We start from the raw sequence: 20421 nt of genomic DNA on the forward strand, positions 1-20421 counted from the left end.
CTGCAAAGCTTTTACACCTAGTAGAAGCTTCCTTAATTATGACTTGGTTCATTTAAAGTTTGTTTTGAATCCTGAATCAACACAGAGTAAATTGAGTATTGTTTCTATCCAACAGTCTTAAAGGTCTGAAGATTGATAATCACAACTTTGATGAACCTTATTTCCAAGTTTTAACATACCAGATATTTGCTAGAGTTAGATTTAATCTGATTTTAGTGCTCCAAAACCTAGGTTTCCTGACTTTGGACATCATACTTAATTAAAGTAATCTAAAATTGTATGAGTTACTCAGCAGCTGAACCATGTTTTAATTAAATTCCAACCTGTATTCTATATGTATCACTACAGAACATTCAGAAATGAATAAAATGGAGTCTTCATTTTTAGAGATCTTACAGTACAGTAGCAAAGGTGACAAACATACACACAATCGTGAGACAAGGTGAGTGCCGCATGAAAAATTTAAGTATGCAAAATGGTTACAGGCACTGAACATAGAGTAATGGAAGTGGTTTCTTTTTAAATGTTACAAAAACAAATTACCCTCAGCCAGTATCCTCACATTTAAATGTATCTGATGCTACAGGCTGCATATAACACTTATCCTTGTTCACAGAATAAGGTATAATGGAAAAATGTTGGAAACCACCTAATGTCAGCAGGTATTGGCTTAAATAAATTATAGTATGTGCATGTGACAGAGATTGTACATGTTTCAAATATCTGCAATGTCACTGGAAAATGTTTACATTATAATACTTAGGAAACAACACAAAATAGAAATATTGGTGGTTTTGTTTTGGCAGACAAAGCACAGATAATTTCTACTGTGGACTATGTATTTTTATATTCTATTTTCGAACTTTCTACAACAAGACATTTTCTGCAAAATGTTACAATTGCAGGCAGAGAAAAATTTAAGAATTTTTCTGTTCAAACTGTTGGTTTAAGTATATCATTCCTATGTATTTTGGAACTATAGAAGTATGTCATCCAAATACATTAAAATGACTGAACATTAGGACACCTGAAAATCTACTATGAAAAACGTAATGCCTCCATTAAAATTTTGAATGGGGCAGGGTCAAAATTAGAATATAGCATAGTGGAGCACCTGGGTGGCTCAGTGGTTAAGCCTCTGCCACTGGCTCGGGTTGTGATCCTGGGGTCCTGGATCAAATTCTGCATTGGGCTCCCTATGGGGAGCCTACTTCTCCATCTGCCTGTGTCTCTGACTCTCTCTCTCCGTGTCTCTCATGAATAAATAAATAAATAATCTTAAAAAATATATAGCATAGTTTAAGTTCTAGTCACCAAACCTTGAGTCTACCTAACTAAATTCTCATTCAGTTGCCTTCCCCATTGTTTTGTAGTCAAGTATAATTAACATAGTGTTATATTAGTTTCAGATGTACAATAGACTGATTCAAGAATTCTACACATCCCTCAGTGCTCATCACAGCATACTTTTAACTCCCTCCACTTATTTCACCCATCCCCCACCCATTTCCATTTTATCAGTATATTGGAAATGACTTTCATGTAGTCTCATGAAAATAAAAAAACATTTGTTTTTAAACACTATTCCCTTGACCTGTCAGTTAATCATCCAGTAGAAATGGAAAAGAGTTCATTTAGACTTATTAATTACAGTGATTAAAAGTAGAAGTCTTTGAGCCAGGCTCCACAATTCTCAAACACCATGTCCATAGTTCGGATATGGTAGAATTTAGGGTAGGTTTGTTTGTCTCTCAGAGCTTTGATTTCGTTTCTTCATAGGTAAAATGGGAATGATAATGGATCTGTCACAAGGGTGTTGCAAATAGGGCCGACTTCATGAGTGTGCAACTTACGTGGCCACCCAGGCCCCCTCACTCAAAGAACTCCAGGCTTGGCTTCACACTCTGCTGTCACACTCTTGACATCCTTAATAATATTTGAATAAGAAGCTCTATATTTTCAGTTTGCACTGGGCCCTACAAATTATTTCTCCAAGACTTAGCTTCAAGAATTATCTAATGTCTGAACACATAAAGTGCTTTCTCAATACATATTAGTAATAACCAGTATCTTTTCTAAATGTTCTTTGAAAACCTAACATTTTTTTTCTCTACTGAAACTTCTTAATCAGAAAGTGATTTATGTTAGTTTCCAGAAGTTACATTTTCCCATTGTGGGAAAAATTGGAAGAGCATTTGTCCAGTCCTAGGGTATATATCTTCTATAATAAGGTTGTATAATTTCAGTAGTTCTGGAGAAATCAAACTACCCTCAATAAAATTCTTTTTCGCCACCTTCTCTTCCATTTGTTTAAAAACACACATTTTGTTTTGTTTTGTTTTTTTATAAATTTATTTTTTATTGGTGTTCAATTTGCCAACATATAGAAAAACACACATCTTGAAAAGGAAATACATGTACATTCAAGAGTGTTTAAAGAATATAAAAGGGCATACAATGAAAGGAAACATTTCAACCACTGTCTCTGATTTCACAGGGGTAACTAGTTGTCTTTACCCTCTGCTCTTGCATTTTAAATTAACTTTGTTGGTGCTGTTTTTTTTTTTTAATTTTATTTTGGCTATATTCTTAACTGCATTTTTTATTTTTCCATTTAATTATTTAAATACTCTTGCCTTTTTAAGTTTTTTGGGGTTATCTATTGCAATGTGAGATATTCTACTATTTGAACATTTAAAGAAACTTACTAAGAGATTCAAGTTATAAAGAATCAGTTACCAAATTTATCTTATCACTTTATTATTAAAAATATTAATACATGTAAGAATACCTGCCAATTACAAAGCTCTTTGCATGTCCCAGACATTATGCTAAGTGCTTTGCATTCTTTATATTATTTAAAATACTTAGAATAGTACATGCATACGAGTTTTTAAGTGGTAGCTGTCATTACCTCATGGCCTAAAGAGTAAATACTAATATTATTCCCATTTTATGGACAAAAGGTGAAATTTTGAGGCACATACAACTTCTAAGATAATTGGTAGCCAGGCTTAAAATCATCTCCACAGGCATGGTAGCACGAGGCTCAAATATCTGATGGTGTAAGGATTTACAATTCTAAGTAACAGAAAGAATTTATATGCTGAACTTTATGAGAAACCTAGGGTAAAAGATCAAGTGTTCACAAAGGAAGTTGGGAGATTAATCAAAAGACTATAAAATACTCTATCCCATGACCAAACACAAAGGAATTCCCACGGCTAAGCGGGGTATACAAGGAGCGCTAAAGTTCATAAGTGTGGCTTGATAACTATTTTTTTAAAGATTTTATTTATTTATTCATGATAGACACACACAGAAAGAGAGGCAGAGACACAGGCAGAGGGAGAAGCAGGCTCTATGCAGGGAGCCTGATGTGGGACTCAATACTGGGACTCCAGGATCAGGCCCTGGGCTGAAGGCTGCACTAAACCGCTGAGCCACCGGGCTGCCCGATAACTCTATTTTAATTATTAATTACTGGCTTTTTTTTGTTATTGATCATCAGACAATATAATTTCTTGAAACATAATAATACTGGAACCATGAGCACATTTTGAGTCTATATTCAAAAGATATCAAAAAAGAATTATCCTATTTGAAATAAAATACTATAATTAAGAAGGTTTATTCTGTAAAACTGTTCAATTTCATGTATTTTGTTCCTCACTTCATATTATCTTTTGTACAAATTGCCAGAAAGAAGAGACTCATGTTGGATTCAGGGTTCATATTAAACACAGATTTTGAGCAACTGTGAATTAACTCCATCAGCAAAAATTCAAAAAGCAATGAAATTTATTTTTCTCTGATCCACCTGAACTTCCTCTAGACACCATGTGACATGAAGTAATGAAATATATTCTTTAACTAGGATGAAGATAATCAAGTATACATTGAGGAGAAAACTTGTATTTTTATTTATGTGTTATTTTGTTTATTGTCAGTAGAGAATAGATATATCATATACATGCTGAGTATTTTACCTTCAGAGTATTTTAATCACATACTTGTGATGAGTGAAATGTACTCATTTCAGAAGTCAATCTTCTTTTTACAGGAAGAGAAGTTTATTTTCATTATCATCTTCCAGCTGATGCTGAGATTGATATGGCAGAGATAGTTGGAATCTCTTTACCAATTACTCTAGAGTTTTATATAAAATTTCAAGCAAAGAGATACATATCACAAGCATTTAGAACTGGAAGGACACTATGGAGATCCTCTTCAAACTTTCCACTTTATAAATAAGGAATGAGAATGGCCAATAGTTAACTCAGCTCTTGTCTCTTAAATTTTCAGTGCCTACAGCATTTTAGGTTGTTACAGATAATGAATTTACAACATAAAAACTATTATGCTGATACACAAGACCCATTCTCAAACATCTACTTTAGTTGGAGGTAGGAAAAGGGTACAGTTAATTTCCAAAGTTATCTGAGCTATAACTTCGAAATTTTCTAATGAAACCTTTAATCTAAGCTATTAACTAAAAGATGCTCTAAAATTCAAGATGGTTAGTCCATGAATTTAGATAGTCCATGAATAAGATAGAAACCTAAAATAAGTGAAGGGATTTTATTTTAATTCTAGGTTTTATAAAACCATTTATTATTATTATTTTTAATTGACATCAGGCTGACTAGCCTTGAAGGGCTTTCAGGAACCAATGAAAAGGGTTGCCAATGGAAAGCCCTAAGAGTATTTTTAATTAAAATTATTGGTAGGGGTGTCTGGGTGGGCTCAGTCAGTTAAGCATCTGACTCTTGGTTTCGGCTCAGATCATGATCTCAAGTCAAGCTCCACATCAGACTCTATGCTCAGCAGGGAATCTACTTGAAACATTCCCTCCCTCTGCTCCCCCCCCCCCATTCGCACACAAGCTCTATCTCTAAAATACATAAATAAATATTTTTTTAAAAAAATAAAGTCATTGGTAAAAAAGAAGAGAGGCAAGCCAATTGTAACTACATCTCAGGTATCAAGCGATCTACAAAACAATGCTTTGAGGATGGGCACAGTCAGAACGTGCATGTAAAATATTTTCTGGAGAATGAAAAGAGGGATCTCTAAAAACCTGAGAATGAACTCAGAAAAGAAAGGCAAATAAAGAAATATTCATCTTAATACCTCTGCATGTATTTGCATTTCTGGTATTACTAAAAATACTGGCTTATTGCCTTCAACCATGTTTTATACTACACACGTCTGGCAAGAGTTTAAAAACTCTTAGCAGGACATCAATGACATAGAATAGATATATACATACATAATGATCACTTTCTCTATTTGGGCATCTATGACTATAGATACAGAAATATACAACATAAACATGTACTCTAACGTTCAAGAAGAGGATCCTGGGCACATTAATTTTAGCTTTAAGATTATTTGTGCTTATAGTTCAGAACATTGCAAAAATGGTCAAGAGAAACATAGCAAAATATTCAGGAAATGGGAATGAGATGTATAAACTTACATGTGTCATAAAATGTCCCTTACTCTTAGCAAAGAAAAAAAAATTATTCTGCTAAACAATGACAAAACTACAGAACTTTTGGACTCACCTAGATAAATATACTCTTATATTTAAATACCCAATGTTAAGTTTAATATAAATTACCATAAATATATAAATAAATAATAAAGTGCATGAATATTATACCCTCTCCACAATATATATGACTTCAGTTAAATGGGGGAAAACAATGTCTCTAATCATTAAAATCATGTATAAGTTAAAAGTATTAACTATAATAAATTTCTGACTATCATATTTCCTAGTTATAATCAAGATAAAAATACATCCATTAGGGTCACAAGCATTTAGAAAAAAATAACTGTAAATTTCAACAAGTATTATTTATACAAAATTTAGAGGACAGAGAGGGTCATTTGAGTTTTTAAATAAGTCAATCCGGAGTGTATTTGATTTGTTCTCTTTTCTCATTTCAAGCATCCACATATCAAGGATTATTATTCTTCCTAACTTTGGAAACAGAAAGTGTTTCTATTTTCTTATGCTGCCTTCTCATCAAGTTAAGCATCCTCAGCTTGTGTCCAGATATTATTCAAGCCAAACCTGACTTTGAAATGCAAGAGAACAGCCTCGCGGTTGATTTTTTTTTCATATTTTGATCTCTTGCCATGCTACTGTTTCATAAGGTCAAAATCCCTCAAAGCTTTGACCTGAATAGCAGTCAAAAATTCGAGCATACAATGTTCTTTATTTGAGCACAATTGGATGCCTTGTCATCTCAGTCACAATTCCTATATCCTACTGGATTTTAATCATTACCAGATTTTGCTCATTCTTTAAACCAATCATTTAAAAGGAGTTTTAGAAGACTGAGATCTCATATCATTAATGGGACTGATTCTCACAAACCACCCTTCCATCTCCACAAACGTGCTGGAAAGTGTGCATACAAGAGAGCTTTGTTCTTCAAAGTCACAACCTTGCCTTCAACATTCTTGGATTTCTTCCCATGTAATTTTGGTCAAGTTCAATTTTACATTCAAGAAAGAAAACCAAGGGCTTTTTTAGTTATATGATACTATTTCATGGTTCACTCTATTTCCTTTTAATTACTCTGTCGTCGGGTTAGCTTCATTTTTATCTAAGAGTCCCAATTCACCCCAACAATGATTTGGATTGGGCCTATGAGATTTCCCTTTTTTGGGAAAAAAAAAACAATGAGTAAAACAAACACAAACTGTAGAAAAGCTGAAGCTTAGTGTTCTAAAATGCAACTTGCCTAATATAAGTAAACTTATCTGCTTCTGACCTTATATAGTAGGGCATAAATGTTTGAAAATAAAAATTTTTTAAATGATACCGAACTACAACAAACCCTCCAGACTCACTAAACAATATGCACTGTATATCAGAGCACCAGTGTTTTTTTCCCCCAAAGTGCTTTCATGTCTATGACTTTATTTTATCCTCATCACATCCCAATGGGTAAATATAGTGGATACATGTTATACTATATGTTGGACATCATTTTATAAAGGACTGTATGAACCAGAGCTAGTGGTGTTTTATTATAGGTTTTGAAAAGTTCAAAAATAGGAAGGTAAGTGCCCTAGGTGGTAGTCTTATAATTTTAGACCATTAAAAATAAGGTTTTGAAGGTTTTTTTTTTTACCAACTAGAATAACAAATCAGTAATGTTTTGATGACATGCACAATGCTCTTTAGAAAGTAGGTTCATTCCAAAAAAGTGAGTATATTTAAATACAGGATTGATAGGAAGGTCTTCTATTCTTCCCCTTTCAGGCAGCACTGTGGAAAAACCCACAATAGTGGGGATTGGTACATATGCCACTGTCTTGTTAATTCAGTGTTTTTTAAAAATATGGTCTGCAGACAGTATATTAAAGGCTGCATGCAGATTACTGGTTTACTGAATGAGACTCTCTGAGCATGATATCTAGGACTATGCATTTTAATCAGCTTCTCAGGTGATTATTATGCAGATACAAGTTTGAAAATCACTATATACAATGTAAGTGAACAAAAATGTGACCTACTGTTAACAGTCATGTCTCCATAAATATACCTCTTTAAATGGATGCATTTATAAATAACTTTTTTTGTAAGGCAATGCCAATCCTTCTGAACATGGTAACTGACCATTTTATAGCCGCAATAATTTATGGAACCAAAGAGTATATATTGGAATGATAACACTAATGGTCTAAAAAGCATCGAATTTTCTAATGTTTCACCATTTATTACATAAATGCCAGTGCTAGGGCAAAGTAACCATGGCCAGATTATATATAATAAGACAAATCGGGATCCCTGGGTGGCGCAGCGGTTTGGCGCCTGCCTTTGGCCCAGGGCGCGATCTTGGAGACCCCAGATCGAATCCCACGTCGGGCTCCCGGTGCATGGAGCCTGCTTCTCCCTCTGCCTGTGTCTCTGCCTCTCTCTCTCTCTCTCTCTCTCTCTCTCTCTCTGTGACTATCATAAATAAATAAACATTTAAAAAAAAGAAAAAAGAAACTATATATAATAAGACAAATCATGATGTGGTTGTAAAATCAGTATCAGATCAAGCAACTGATAAAAATATATTCAATGGAAAACAAACAGAATTTTTATTAATGTCCAATGACTGCAGAGGAAATGATGACAATATATACTCCTTCAAATTTAAATTTTTAAGTATGAATTTAATTTGAAAAGTCTGAACTGTGATTAAAATCATAATGTTGCTTGATCATATTTTCTTAAATTATATCATCTTTCATACCATATATCATACCATCTTTCAAGGAACATTTCCTAAGTGCTATTTATCAGATGTCAAGTGTCAAAAAGACAAATTCCCTGTACTATCTCATAACAATGGAGCTAACTGCCTAACGCTACTGAATGTGGTCACTGCTTTAATAGAGATGTATGCATGGTGCACTGAGCTATGACTTGTGACCGATTAGTAAAGGTTGTAAAATAATGTGGCAGAATATGTTAAACTATTATAGATAATATTTTGAATGACTCATCATGATTCCACCATCTAATAATATCAGATAATAAAAGTTTCTACTTTAGAACCACCCCATTTTCTTTAAAGTACCAGAAGTTTTGAAATTCTTAACATAAAACCACATTATCACAGTACAAGGGTCACATGGATGCTTTCCTAATCCACAGTCTATGTGTTAGCGTCATGAATCAACTGTCTGTGGCAGAAAGAACATTAAATGATTAGCTCCTTACTTGAAATAATAGAATGAGGTCTTCAGTGAAATCAAAGGATCTGAGCCCTAGCTGTGCTCCTACCACTAACTTCCCCTGGACAATTCATTTTTCCTCTCTAAATTTCATTTTAATCCTATGTAAAATGTAGGGTTCAATTAATAGCACTCAGGTTTCTAAAAACCTATGATTTGGGGTGAGGTTTTGAGACACAGTCCCCAAGCACTCGGTCCAATTACTCTAAGTCACTCGCATCCTCATTCCCACGGAACTGGAAGGGATTACACTCTAAGACAGTAACTAGTTCAGTCAATTAGCACTCCTTCACCTCTCCCACATCCTCCAATGTTAACACAAGCAAGAGACCCATGTTTTTATTCAACTGAACGTTTGGCAAGGACTAATTCGGTGATATCTTCTGCAGGCTTATGAAACTGCTCTCTTAATGAAAATTTCATTTTAAAATATTTTATTTAAATTAAATTTGCCAACATATAGTATAACACCCAATGTTCATCCCATCAAGTGCCCTCCTTTGTGCCCAGTTGCCCTATTCCCCCATCCTCCTTCCCTTCTGCAACCCTTCATTTCCCAAAGTTAGGAGTCTCTCATGGTTAATCTTCCTCTCTAATTTTTCCCCATTCAGTTTCCCTCCTTTCCCATATCATCCCTTTCAAAAATCTCAAGGATGATTTATAATTAGGGTAATTATTATCACTAACCTGTGCTGAACTTTTTTCAAGTTTCTGGACTAAATTATCCCAGCGCTGGGCAAAGTTGTCCAGCCATGCTTCCATCTTTTGGGCTACCACTGTGTTTTTCAGCGCTGAAAGAAGATCTTGGTTGAGTAAGCAGAGTTTGTCCATGGTTTGCTTCTTCTTTTCCAGATCTGTTTTTAAGACCTGTTAAAACAAGAAAGAATACCTAATAAGTATAGGTTACATTTTCTAAAATGCTATATAGTTCAAAGTACTTTTGCATGTATTTTCTCATTTGTATAGATAAGACTGTAATCATGCCCACAAAGGATCAAAAGCCCATAAGAATGTAAGTAGAAAATTGTAATTCAGATAATCTTCCCAAGAAGCTTGAATAAAAAAATAAAATTCAGATGTAGAATAAATATCTGCTAGAGAAACTTAAGAGCTATTTAAAAATATTTGAGGAACTTCCAAGTAAAAAAAGTAGTGTTGCTCAAAGGGCAGTTTACTGACTTTTAAATTTTTTAGCATCTGTTATTCAATTAACATTTGGCTATCTGAGTAATTATCTTCTGAAGCCAATTTTAAAGCCCATTAAGTAATAGAACTAAGTAATCGGGTGTGACACAAATCCTTTGGAATCACTTCGCATGTTTTCTAAATACATAAGTGTTTTATGGGGTAATTTTCATAACATTCATATTTTCAAAGTTCCTGTGCATTGTGGGGGGTTGCGTGTGCTCTCCAGTTGACAGGGAATGAATAAACAAAGTGGCTTATATGAAATTGGTAGATCAGGACAGCTTATTCTTTCATTTTATCCATTAAGGTTATCCTGAACTTTTGAAAAGCCGATTTCAGCTCCCTAATACTAGTCCCTGACTTAACTTGTAAACACAGAAGAAGGAGAAAGAAAGGAGAAAATTATTTTACAGCCCTTTTAAAATCCCCTCTTTCTGGCAGTAGCAAGTACAATAAACATAAACTAAACAGTGAGACTTGCCTTTCCAAAACAAATGCAAATTTAAGAACAACTAATATTACACATGGTAAAAAAATGATCATGAAACAGATGTACCAATTGCTCACAAACTGAATGGTCATACACACAAAGAAATCAATACACCCCCACACACACCATATCAAAGGATACTTTATGCAGTTCATTTTAGCATGCCAACTGCACTGATGGCCCTGAGCTGCAGAATGCTCTGGTGACTCCTTCAATTAGCTCATCCTTTATTCAGAATCTGCTTTACCTGGTGTACTTACACTGGATTCTTAATGCATGACATTTTTAAGATATAAAAACTAGTTGTGAAGTTATTTCTTATTTTTCCTCAACAAGGTTTTTTTTCACTATTTTTTCTCAGTTGGAAAGAATGCAATAAATCAAAATATAAGTCAAGATTTGTAAGTTGAGGGATGCCTGAGTGGCTCAGTGGTTGAGCTTCTGCCTTTGGCCCAGGGCGTGATCCCAGGGTCCTGGGATCAAGTCCCACATCAGGCTCCCTGCATGGAGCCTACTTCTCTCTCTGCCTGTGTCTCTGCCTCTCTCTCCGTGTCTCTCATGAATAAATAAATAAAACCTTAAAAAAAGATTTGTAAGTTGAATTCATATTGAAATAAAACTTTCAATGTGGGAACTTAGTAGTAGATTGGTTTTGTATATTGATTCTGTTTAAGTCACACGTTGGCTCTCCATTAGGTTTAAATGCACACTTGGTCTAGTAGTAAAACAATAGTTTAGCTATTTGGCTAGAGCTAGGACCCAAATTTAAATTTGTAGATTCCTCTGATTCCTTTGTGGCATCTCATTTTTTTTTCTTTTAACTTTTGGCATGTGTTTGTTTTACTGCCATTTCAAGTTTTTTTTTTTTTTTTTTTTGTGGAAAAAGTTATGGTAGAATTAAAGACATCTTAAATACGTTAAAAAACATAAAGATATATATACAATCCTCTTCGACTTACTTTCTCGGGGCTTAAGGAGCTACTTTAAAAAACTTTGTGTAAGGCTCAGGGGTGCACCATTGTTTAAGCTAAATATGTAATGATTTGGAAACATTTTAGAATAAGCATCTGAGAGTTATGTTTGAAGAAGAGGAAACAATTTGTGTTGGAAATTTATAGGTAACTTCATGTTACCTAAACAGTTTTTCTTCGATGATTTACAAAACTAATTGGATACCCAAAGTGATTTAGTGGCAAATGAAACTAAGACACCCGTGTTAAAATGAAGCCAAATGAAAAAGCACTTGGTGAGCATCACTGAAATAAAGGGGAAAGTCAAATCACCACTAAAGAATACCGTTAGGGAAAATGAACTCAACATACAGAAAGACATTATTATAATGGCATTGTGGAATTATTGAATCAGGCTATTTTTACCTAATCTATATGATAAGAACATTGCACCAAACAATGCTTCTAGCTAGTAGATTTTAGATCCGCATTTTTTAAAATGGTGATGGCAGGTGAGTTGTTTAGTTTGTTTCCCCTTGTTAGGGGAATGTTTCCTCTTGTTGGACCTCTCTCTTTCTCTTCATGATCTGCCACTGCTGGAAGGACTCTCCTACCACAGCTAACAGAGGGAGAAGACAGGAAATTCATGGTGCTGCCAGATATGTTGAATCATAGTAAGGAATTACATTCTCCTGTCTATTGTGATGGTCAATACTTTTATGCTTTGATTTTATATATGCATATTAAATAACAATTTAATTGTTACTTGTTATTAGAGTATAAAAGAGATGTCTTTCTGCATATCAAAAACTGATCACAGGTCTTGGAGTGCCAGAGAACCACAAAGCTCTGGAAAACTCAGGAAGCTCTAGAAAATTTACACACAGAAGAAAGCCAGGGTTTTAAAAGAAAAAAAATATATTTTATTTTTCAAAGAAGCCAAGCACCTGGACCTACTCTCAAGATAGGTGGGAAGGTACAGTCAATAAACCAGAGTAGGCTAGTAGTAAGGAGAGACAAGAGGCAGAGACGCCGCTCAAGTAGACAGAACATGCATGTTCTATCTGGCCAATGTTAGAAGATGAAGTGCAAAATGAATGCACCCTTACAAAAGGCTCAGGAATTCCTTGAGGGAACATCAGAGTCATGTGGAAGCCTTGCTAAAATGCAGATTTTTGGCCCTACTTCCAGGCTGTCTGAGTCCATAGGTCTGGGATGGGAACTAAGAATTTGCATTTCTTTTTTTAAATTTTTTTTATTTATTTAAATCCAATTTGCCAACATATAGTATAACACTCAGTGCTCATCACATCATGTTCTAACAAGTTCCCAAGTGTTGATGCTGCCAGTGTGGGGATCACGCTTGGAGAACCACCGACTCTACTTTGATGAATTCTTTGAGGGTGGTGACAGGAGGTGAGGCAAAGGTGTCCAGTTCTGGTACAATGACACTATCAACAGGGACTTGCTGAGCTACCATAACTACTTCAACGTTGTCATGTGTACCAGAACCACTTGATACTATCTTCAATTCCATAGTACTCCTGTATCCCCTGTACCCTATATCCTCATGGATCACCAGGCTTCCCAGAGCTGCAAAACACCACCAGTTCTCCCAAGAGCAGCACATTCCCTAGTAACATTGTTCTTTCAAATCTGGGCCTTCCCGTGATAGTCTACAGAATTCTACCAGTCTTGGAATTCACCTCATAAGGATCACAGTTTCTTCTCTCCTTTACTTTTTATAATTTACACCAAATAAAAAGTCAGTTTTGATCACATAAAAATTAAAAAAAATAGACCTACATGGTTTGGATAAAAGCACAGATCTAGAGGAAATGAAATACTTGACTCCTTATTTCCCACCTCAAATGAAAAGGAGGGGATCCCACGGGCCATTAGTGATAGTATTTCAAAACAAATTACACTGATTATAAATAAAAGAGTTTCAACACAGTGTATCTATACCTAGGTATGGAGTAGGAACTGGTGACAGATGGTACCTGTTTTGGGTCTCAGATTGTGACATATTTTAATGAACATTAAATTCTTATTCACTGCCTGAGTCAGCAGGGGAATTTTACCTCAAATTCTAGACCAGCTGTCAGGTTTTGTTAATTGGCTTAAACTATCAAACGGTAAGACTTATACAAAACATATTTTCACTTTGTTCACAAGTAAGGTGACATAATTTGAATTTTAATCATATTGGAAACTTATTGAGACTCTGCTAAAAGAGTATTTTGAAACTTACTGAGACTTTGCTAAGAGTATTTTTGTGGTCCTGAGGCTAGTAAAGTTTTTTATTCACTAAAATGTCACTACAATAGCACATGATTGTTCCAAATGATAGTTCTCGATTGCAGTTCTTATTTTTTAAAATAATAAATTTATTTTTTATTGGTGTTCAATTTGCCAACATACAGAATAACACCCAGGGCTCATCCCGTCAAGTGCCCCCCTCAGTGCCTACCACCCAGTCACCCCCACCCCCCACCCTCCTCCCCTTCCACCACCCCTAGTTCGTTTCCCAGAGTTAGGAGTCTTCCATGTTCTGTCTCCTTTTCGGAGATTTCCTACCCATTTCTACTCCCTTCCCCTCTATTCCATTTCACTATTATTTATATTCCCCAAATGAATGAGACCATATAATGTTTGTCCTTCTCCGGTGGACTTATTTCACTCAGCATAATACCCTCCAGTTCCATCCATGTCGAAGCAAATGGTGGGTATTTGTCATTTCTAATGGCTGAGTAATATTCCATTGTATACATAAACCACATATTCTTTATCCATTCATCTTTCGATGGACACACCTGCACCCCGATGTTTCTAGCAGCAATGTCCACAATAGCCAAACTGTGGAAGGAGCCTCAGTGCAGTTCTTATTTTGTCAAGGAATCAAATGATATGAGGAGTTCTGAAATAGCTTAAGAGGGCTGGACCTGAGTCTGGATGTCTTGGTGCTCAGTTTAACTCTACTACTAATGTTCTAAGATGTTGCATGCATGGCTCGTGTTTTTTCCTGGGCCTCTATATCCTCTCCTGAAATAATCGGTCTCATTCCTCCTCTTCCTACCCAATGCTACTTAGTTCAGTTCTACTAAATGGTCTCCAACATACCAAAGAATATTCCAAAAATGCAAATATGATTGTTAACGAATTTTCAGTGGTTCCCCATCAACTGTGAAACAAAATTATATCACTAATATTTTTCCTTCTTTTGATACAAATGCATATTTCTTTTCTGAAATTTGTCCTTAGTGGTCAAGTCACTCCAGAAAGCATATATTCTTTGAGGAATGAAATCTTCTCCATAACAAGCTAGCTTGTAATAACAACTAATACATTAATGAACCTATTCTAAATCAAAAACCTAAGATTAGTAACTATGGAGCAAAAAATATATGATACAAATAAACATTTGGTAAAATGGCACCAATTTAACTGGGGAAATTTCTTTAAGATTAACTTCAAATAAATTATTTAATTATATTATACAATACCAATACAGATACAAATAGTTTATTTAGATAAAATTATAAAATTTTATAACAGACTTCTGTTTTATATTAGAGTTAATGTCAAGTTAGCATTTAATAGAATTGCTCTATCAAAAAAACAAGAAGAAATTCTGACTATGGAATATTTTATTTGAAAAACTAAGCTCTTGTGGCACTGGGTGGCTCAATCGGTTGAGCATCCAATTCTTGGTTTCAGCTCAGGTTATGACTTCAGGGTTCTGGGATTGGGACCGAATTAGGGCTCTGCACTCAGTGGAGAGTTTGCTTGAGATTCTCTCTCTTCTTCTCCCTCTGCCCCACCCTCTGCTCATGCTCTTTCTCTCAAATAATAAAATCTTAAAAAAAAAAGAAAAACTAAGTTCTTAATATTACACTACTCTCTCCTTTACAGCAAAATCATAAAGTTCACAGTGGAAGAGAAACATTAGAGATCTTTTCTATAAGTTTTAACTCAAACTGAAACGTCTTATTGAAGTCTTCCTAAATGTCCTTTTCTTAAAGATTTTATTTATTTATTTACGAGGGACACAGAGAGAGAGGCAGAGACACAGACAGAGGGAGAAGCAGGTTCCCTGCAGGAAGCCTGATGTAGGACTCGATCCCAGGACTCTGGGATCATGACCTGAGCCAAAGGCAGATGCTCAACCACTGAGCCACTCAGGCATCCCCTCCCTGATGTCCTTTCACTTCCAAAGTCCCTTCATTTCTCACACAGGCACTTATAATTAATGCCATTTGGGTTTCTTAATGTTTTTTTTTTTCTGGTTTTCCAAACAAAGGCATGAGCCCTGGATGGCTAAGCATCTCTTATACTTCTCTGATATTTCTCAAAGAATTTAATTTAGACTAATTACTTTAGAACTATATACTGTTTAGAGCATTCTAGGACATTCTTAGTGTTACTTTTTTAACTGAAATCTTTCAGGTAGGCTATTTTTTTTTCAAAAGTACTATTTTCTTATTGAAAAACACAGTTGCAAATCTGCCTATATCTTATGGAATTAATGTTCATATTCTTTCAAAATTCATGAAATGAGGGCTTAAGTGCCCACTGTGGTAATATTAAGAGATGGAGCTTTGGGAAGGTAATTAGGTTTAGATGAGAAGATGTGTGTAGAGCACCATCATCAGATTAGTGCCCTTAGAAGAAGAGGAAAAGACACCTGATCTTCGTCTATCTCCGCTATGTGAGGATACAGCTAGAAGGTGCTGTCTAGAAGCCAGGAAAAGCATCTTCATCCAGAAGCAAACCTGCTGGTGCCTTATTCTCACACTTCCAAGCTTCAAGAAGTGTGAGACCAAAATGTCTGTTGTCTAAGCCATCCAGTCTGTATGTAGTATTTTATTATAGAAGTCCGAGACGACTAACAGGAATTGGTACCAAGAAGTGGCCTGCTGCTATAACAAATACCTAAAAATGTGTATACAGCTTTGGAACTGAGTAATGGGTAGAGGCTGAGGGAGTTCTGAGGCGCATGGTAGAAAAAGTTGAGATCACCATGAAAGGACTCTTAAAGGCAATTCTGGTGAGAGCTCAGAGAGGAAAGAGGAGATCTGGAAAGTGTCCATGTTTTTAGAGAATACATAAACTAAAATAGACAAAAAATGGTATAAATATGGATGGTAAAGGTCATTCTGATAAGCTCACAGATATAAATGAAGAAGATATCATTGGAAACTGGGGAAAGGATATTCCTGGTTATAAAGTGGCAAAGACTGGCTGAACTGTGTTGATATTCCAGCATTTTGTGGAAGGTAGAACTTGTGAGCGATGTAATTAGATATTTAGCTGAAGAAATATCTAAGCAAAGTGTTGAAAGAGGGGCATAATTTCTCTTGCTTACAGTTAAAGTGCAAGGCTAGAGAAATGAATGGAAGGATAATTATTTGGCATAAGGGCAACTAGAATTTAAAGATTTGGAAAATTCTCAGCCTATCCTTATTGCAAAAAATGAGAAAATATGTTCAGAAGAGAATACAAAGGGTATGGCTGACTGACCATTTGATAAGATTAGTGTGGGTAGGAACCAGAGACCTTCTCAGCCATCTTAACAGAAGGCAGGAAGAGAGATGGAATTATACCAACAGAAACACTGCCATCTGGGACTATAGGAAACAGAAGAGTGGACAGAATGAAGGAAGGCTGTTTAACATGTGCTATTCCTCAAGAAAAGGGAAGAATGATGTAGGTGATTCAGAGTTCATGAAAGCTACACTCCCACCACAGGCCCAGAGGGCAAGGCAAGCTCTTCCTGGGTTTCAAAGGGTAAGGCTAGGGGCACCTGGGTGGCTCAGTTGTTAAGTGTCTGCCTTTGGCTCAGGTTGTGATCCTGGAGTCCTGGAATCGAGTTCTGTATCAGGTTCCCCTCAGGGAGCCTGCTTCTCCCTATGTCTGCATCTCTGCCTCCCTCTCTGTGTCTTTCATGAATAAATAAATAAAATCTTTAAAAAAAAAAGGTGAGGCTATGTCTCCAATTCATGGGGCAAGATCCTCCACCCAGTACCTGCTCAGGAACGGGGCACTGGAGAGAGCCCTCTGGTTCGGGCTGCAGCAGAAGGCCATATGGGCGGTGCTTTGTGGAAGTGAAAAAACAAGGTCACCTTTGGAGCCCTGGAGGGGATGCTGCTATTCCAGTGGTCCTGGAGGGTGGTGCATCAGTCCAAAGAGGATTATTCTTTCAGCTTAAGATCTAATTGAGTTTTCCTTGCTACATTTTAGACCTATTTGGAACCTGTCACCCCTTCTTTCTATCCTATTTCTCCTTTTTGGAAGGGCAATGTCTGTCCTATGCCTGACCCACCAGTGCATCTTGGAAGCACATAACTCATCAGGTTTCATAGCTGGATAGGAAGTTGGACTCAGAACGAACTGCACCCAGAGTCTTACCATGTCTGATTTAGCCAATGATGCAACTTTGGACTTTATACTGTAGAGCTGATTCTAGAATCATTTGAGACTTCTGGGGCTCATGGGATGGAATGAATGTATTTTTCAGGTGAGAAGACATGAATTGAGGTGGGGGGGAGAGGGTGGTCCATGAGTGTAATGTTATAGACCGAATTGTTTGTGTTTGTATGTTAAACTCTTCCCCCACATACACGCAGAAAATGTCATGGTATCAGGAGATGGGGCCTTTGGGAGGTTATTAAGTTCAGATGAGTTCATGAGGGTAGAGGATCCCGTATTGGGCTTCATGCCCTTATAAGAGGGGGGAAATGTGTGAAGGTTGATCAAAAGGTACAAACTTTCAGTGATATAGTAAACAAGTACATTACTGGGAATATAATGTACGGCATGGTGAATGCAGTGAATAATAACATACTGGCTATTTAAAAGTTAAGAGAATAGATCTTAAAAATTCTCATCACAAGAAAAAAAGCATTGTACCTATGTGAGGTGATGGATGGTAAATAATTGTGTCAACCATTTTGTAATATATACAAATACTGAATTATTATGCTGTACTACTGAAACTAATATAATGTGATATGTCAAGTATATCTCAGTTTTTAAAATTAATTTAAAAAAAGATGAGAAAGAGACACCTAAGTTTCCTGTCTTTCTACCATGGGAGCACAAATTGTGGTCTACAAATCAGGAAAGGGGTACTCACCAAAAACTAAATCTGCTGGCATGCTGATCTTGGACTTCCCAACCTCCGTAAGTGTGAGAAATAAATGTCTGTTGTTAAGTCACCCACTCTGTGGTATTCTATTATAGCAGCCCAAGCTGCCTAAGATACTATAGCTGTCTCTATTTTAATAAAGAAATTGACAATACGATATAATTGAATAGGCTATGATTTAAGCAAGAACAATGAACATTTGGTTTAAGGTTGGAAAGAATAAAAAGACCAAATAACAGGGTTAACGTAAACTACTGGTTCTGGAAAAAAATAAAAACAACTTTTGAAAGCTAAAAAATACATACAGCCAGTTTCTGAAGACTTGATAACACTTCACTTTGATCCTTAAAGCCAGTTGTGTGAATCTTGTTCACTGCATCTTCCTTCTCCGAAAGCCATGCACTGAAAAGGCACTGAAAGAAATCAAATAATTCCGAGAAAGAAAATAGGTAATTACTGCAGTAGATTATCATGTTTTCTTTTACCCATTTAACATCTCACCATGACTTTCACTGATACAATTTCCCCCACATGACTCACCTGTTCTTCAGTAAAACGCTGCCATTTTAGGAGGATGTCTTGTAAAAGAACCCAGCGATCTTCTGTCCACCGACAGATGTTTGCCCATCGATCTCCCAGTACCTGGGGAACAGACAACCCACCATCACATCAGCAAACAATGAATTGTTAACTGAATTTCATTTAAAATTTCAGTACTGATTTGTGAAAGCATCTAATTTCAAGTCTCCTATGTGTACTAGGAGTTGTAAAGGACACCCTTCCTGCTTTGGCTTATGATTACATGAGCACTATGCTCTTCATTTGTCTTTAGATTAATTCCCTCACTCTTGCAACTGGCACTGAAAAGCAAAGATACTTACAAGAAGTCTGAGGCAGTTGTCACACCACTATATGAAGTGTCTCCATGGTAAATGTAAGACAGCGAAGACATAGATATAGAATTAAAGAAGATTTTGCATTGATAATATGCAGAATGGGTATCTTTCTTAGGTCTGAAAATGTATCCTAAAGAAAAAAAGTCCAACTACTAAATAGAATACCTAAAGACCCTTATTTGAAGAAATCCCATGTAATTAGGATTGCTTTAATGTCCTGATTGTAGAAAATTGTTAGTGATTTAAATTAAATCCACATGTAGACTTTAGAAATTATCTGGACTATTCTTACAAAGTATTTAAATTCACTCTCTAAACCAATCTGGTGAGAAAGCATAACATTCCCTGAGTAGTTACTGCCCTATCTCTAGCATGTTACTAATATTTATATGCACACTATTTTAATATGTAATATAAACCAATTATTAGTGGTATGTATATATGTATATATGCATGTATGCATTCACTGGATGCTGGAGACAAATATCTTTATTAAAGACACTACAAAAAATTCTGGTAAACATTTATTTTTTGAAAGATTTATTTATTTATTTATTCATGAGAGACACAGAAGGAGAGAGAGGCAGAGACACATGCAGAGGGAGAAGCAGGGTCCCTGCAGGGAGCCCGACGTGGGACTTGATCCCGGGACTCCAGGATCACACCCTGAGCTGAAGGTGGTGCTCAACCGCTGAGCCACCCAGCCTGTCCTCTGGTAGACATTTCAAAACAGATTTGCAAACATAATGTTTCCCTTTTCAATCAGCAGCATTCTGGGTTTTTTTGTTTGTTTGTTTGTTGTTTTTTAAAGATTTTATTATTTATTCATAAGAAAGACACAGAGAGAGGCAGAGACATAGGCAGAAGGAGAAGCAGGCTCCCTGCAGGGAGCCTGATGTGGGACTCGATCCCGGAGGCAGGTGCTCAAACGCTCAACCGCTGAACCACCCAAGCGTCCCAATTGGCAGCATTTTGAAAAGACCATACGATAAGACA

General features: G+C 36.0%; 1 protein-coding gene across 6 annotated transcripts in view; it reads right to left on the reverse strand.

Annotated features, from left to right (window-relative positions):
* DMD (dystrophin) overlaps positions 1-20421 on the reverse strand; it is a 2039779-nt gene that overhangs the window by 1392601 nt on the left and 626757 nt on the right. For all 6 annotated transcript variants that reach the window (XM_055339022.1, XM_055339018.1, XM_055339021.1 and 3 more), the window contains 3 exons: positions 19070-19171; positions 18835-18942; positions 9439-9618 (listed from right to left, as the gene is read on the reverse strand). In XM_055339022.1, coding sequence (XP_055194997.1) covers positions 9439-9618; positions 18835-18942; positions 19070-19171 — 390 coding nt within the window. The remainder of the gene's footprint in view (positions 1-9438; positions 9619-18834; positions 18943-19069; positions 19172-20421) is intronic.

This window comes from Nyctereutes procyonoides, unplaced genomic scaffold (genome assembly GCF_905146905.1).
Source record: "Nyctereutes procyonoides isolate TBG_1078 unplaced genomic scaffold, NYPRO_anot_genome, whole genome shotgun sequence".
In the NCBI taxonomy this organism is placed as follows: domain Eukaryota; kingdom Metazoa; phylum Chordata; class Mammalia; order Carnivora; family Canidae; genus Nyctereutes; species Nyctereutes procyonoides.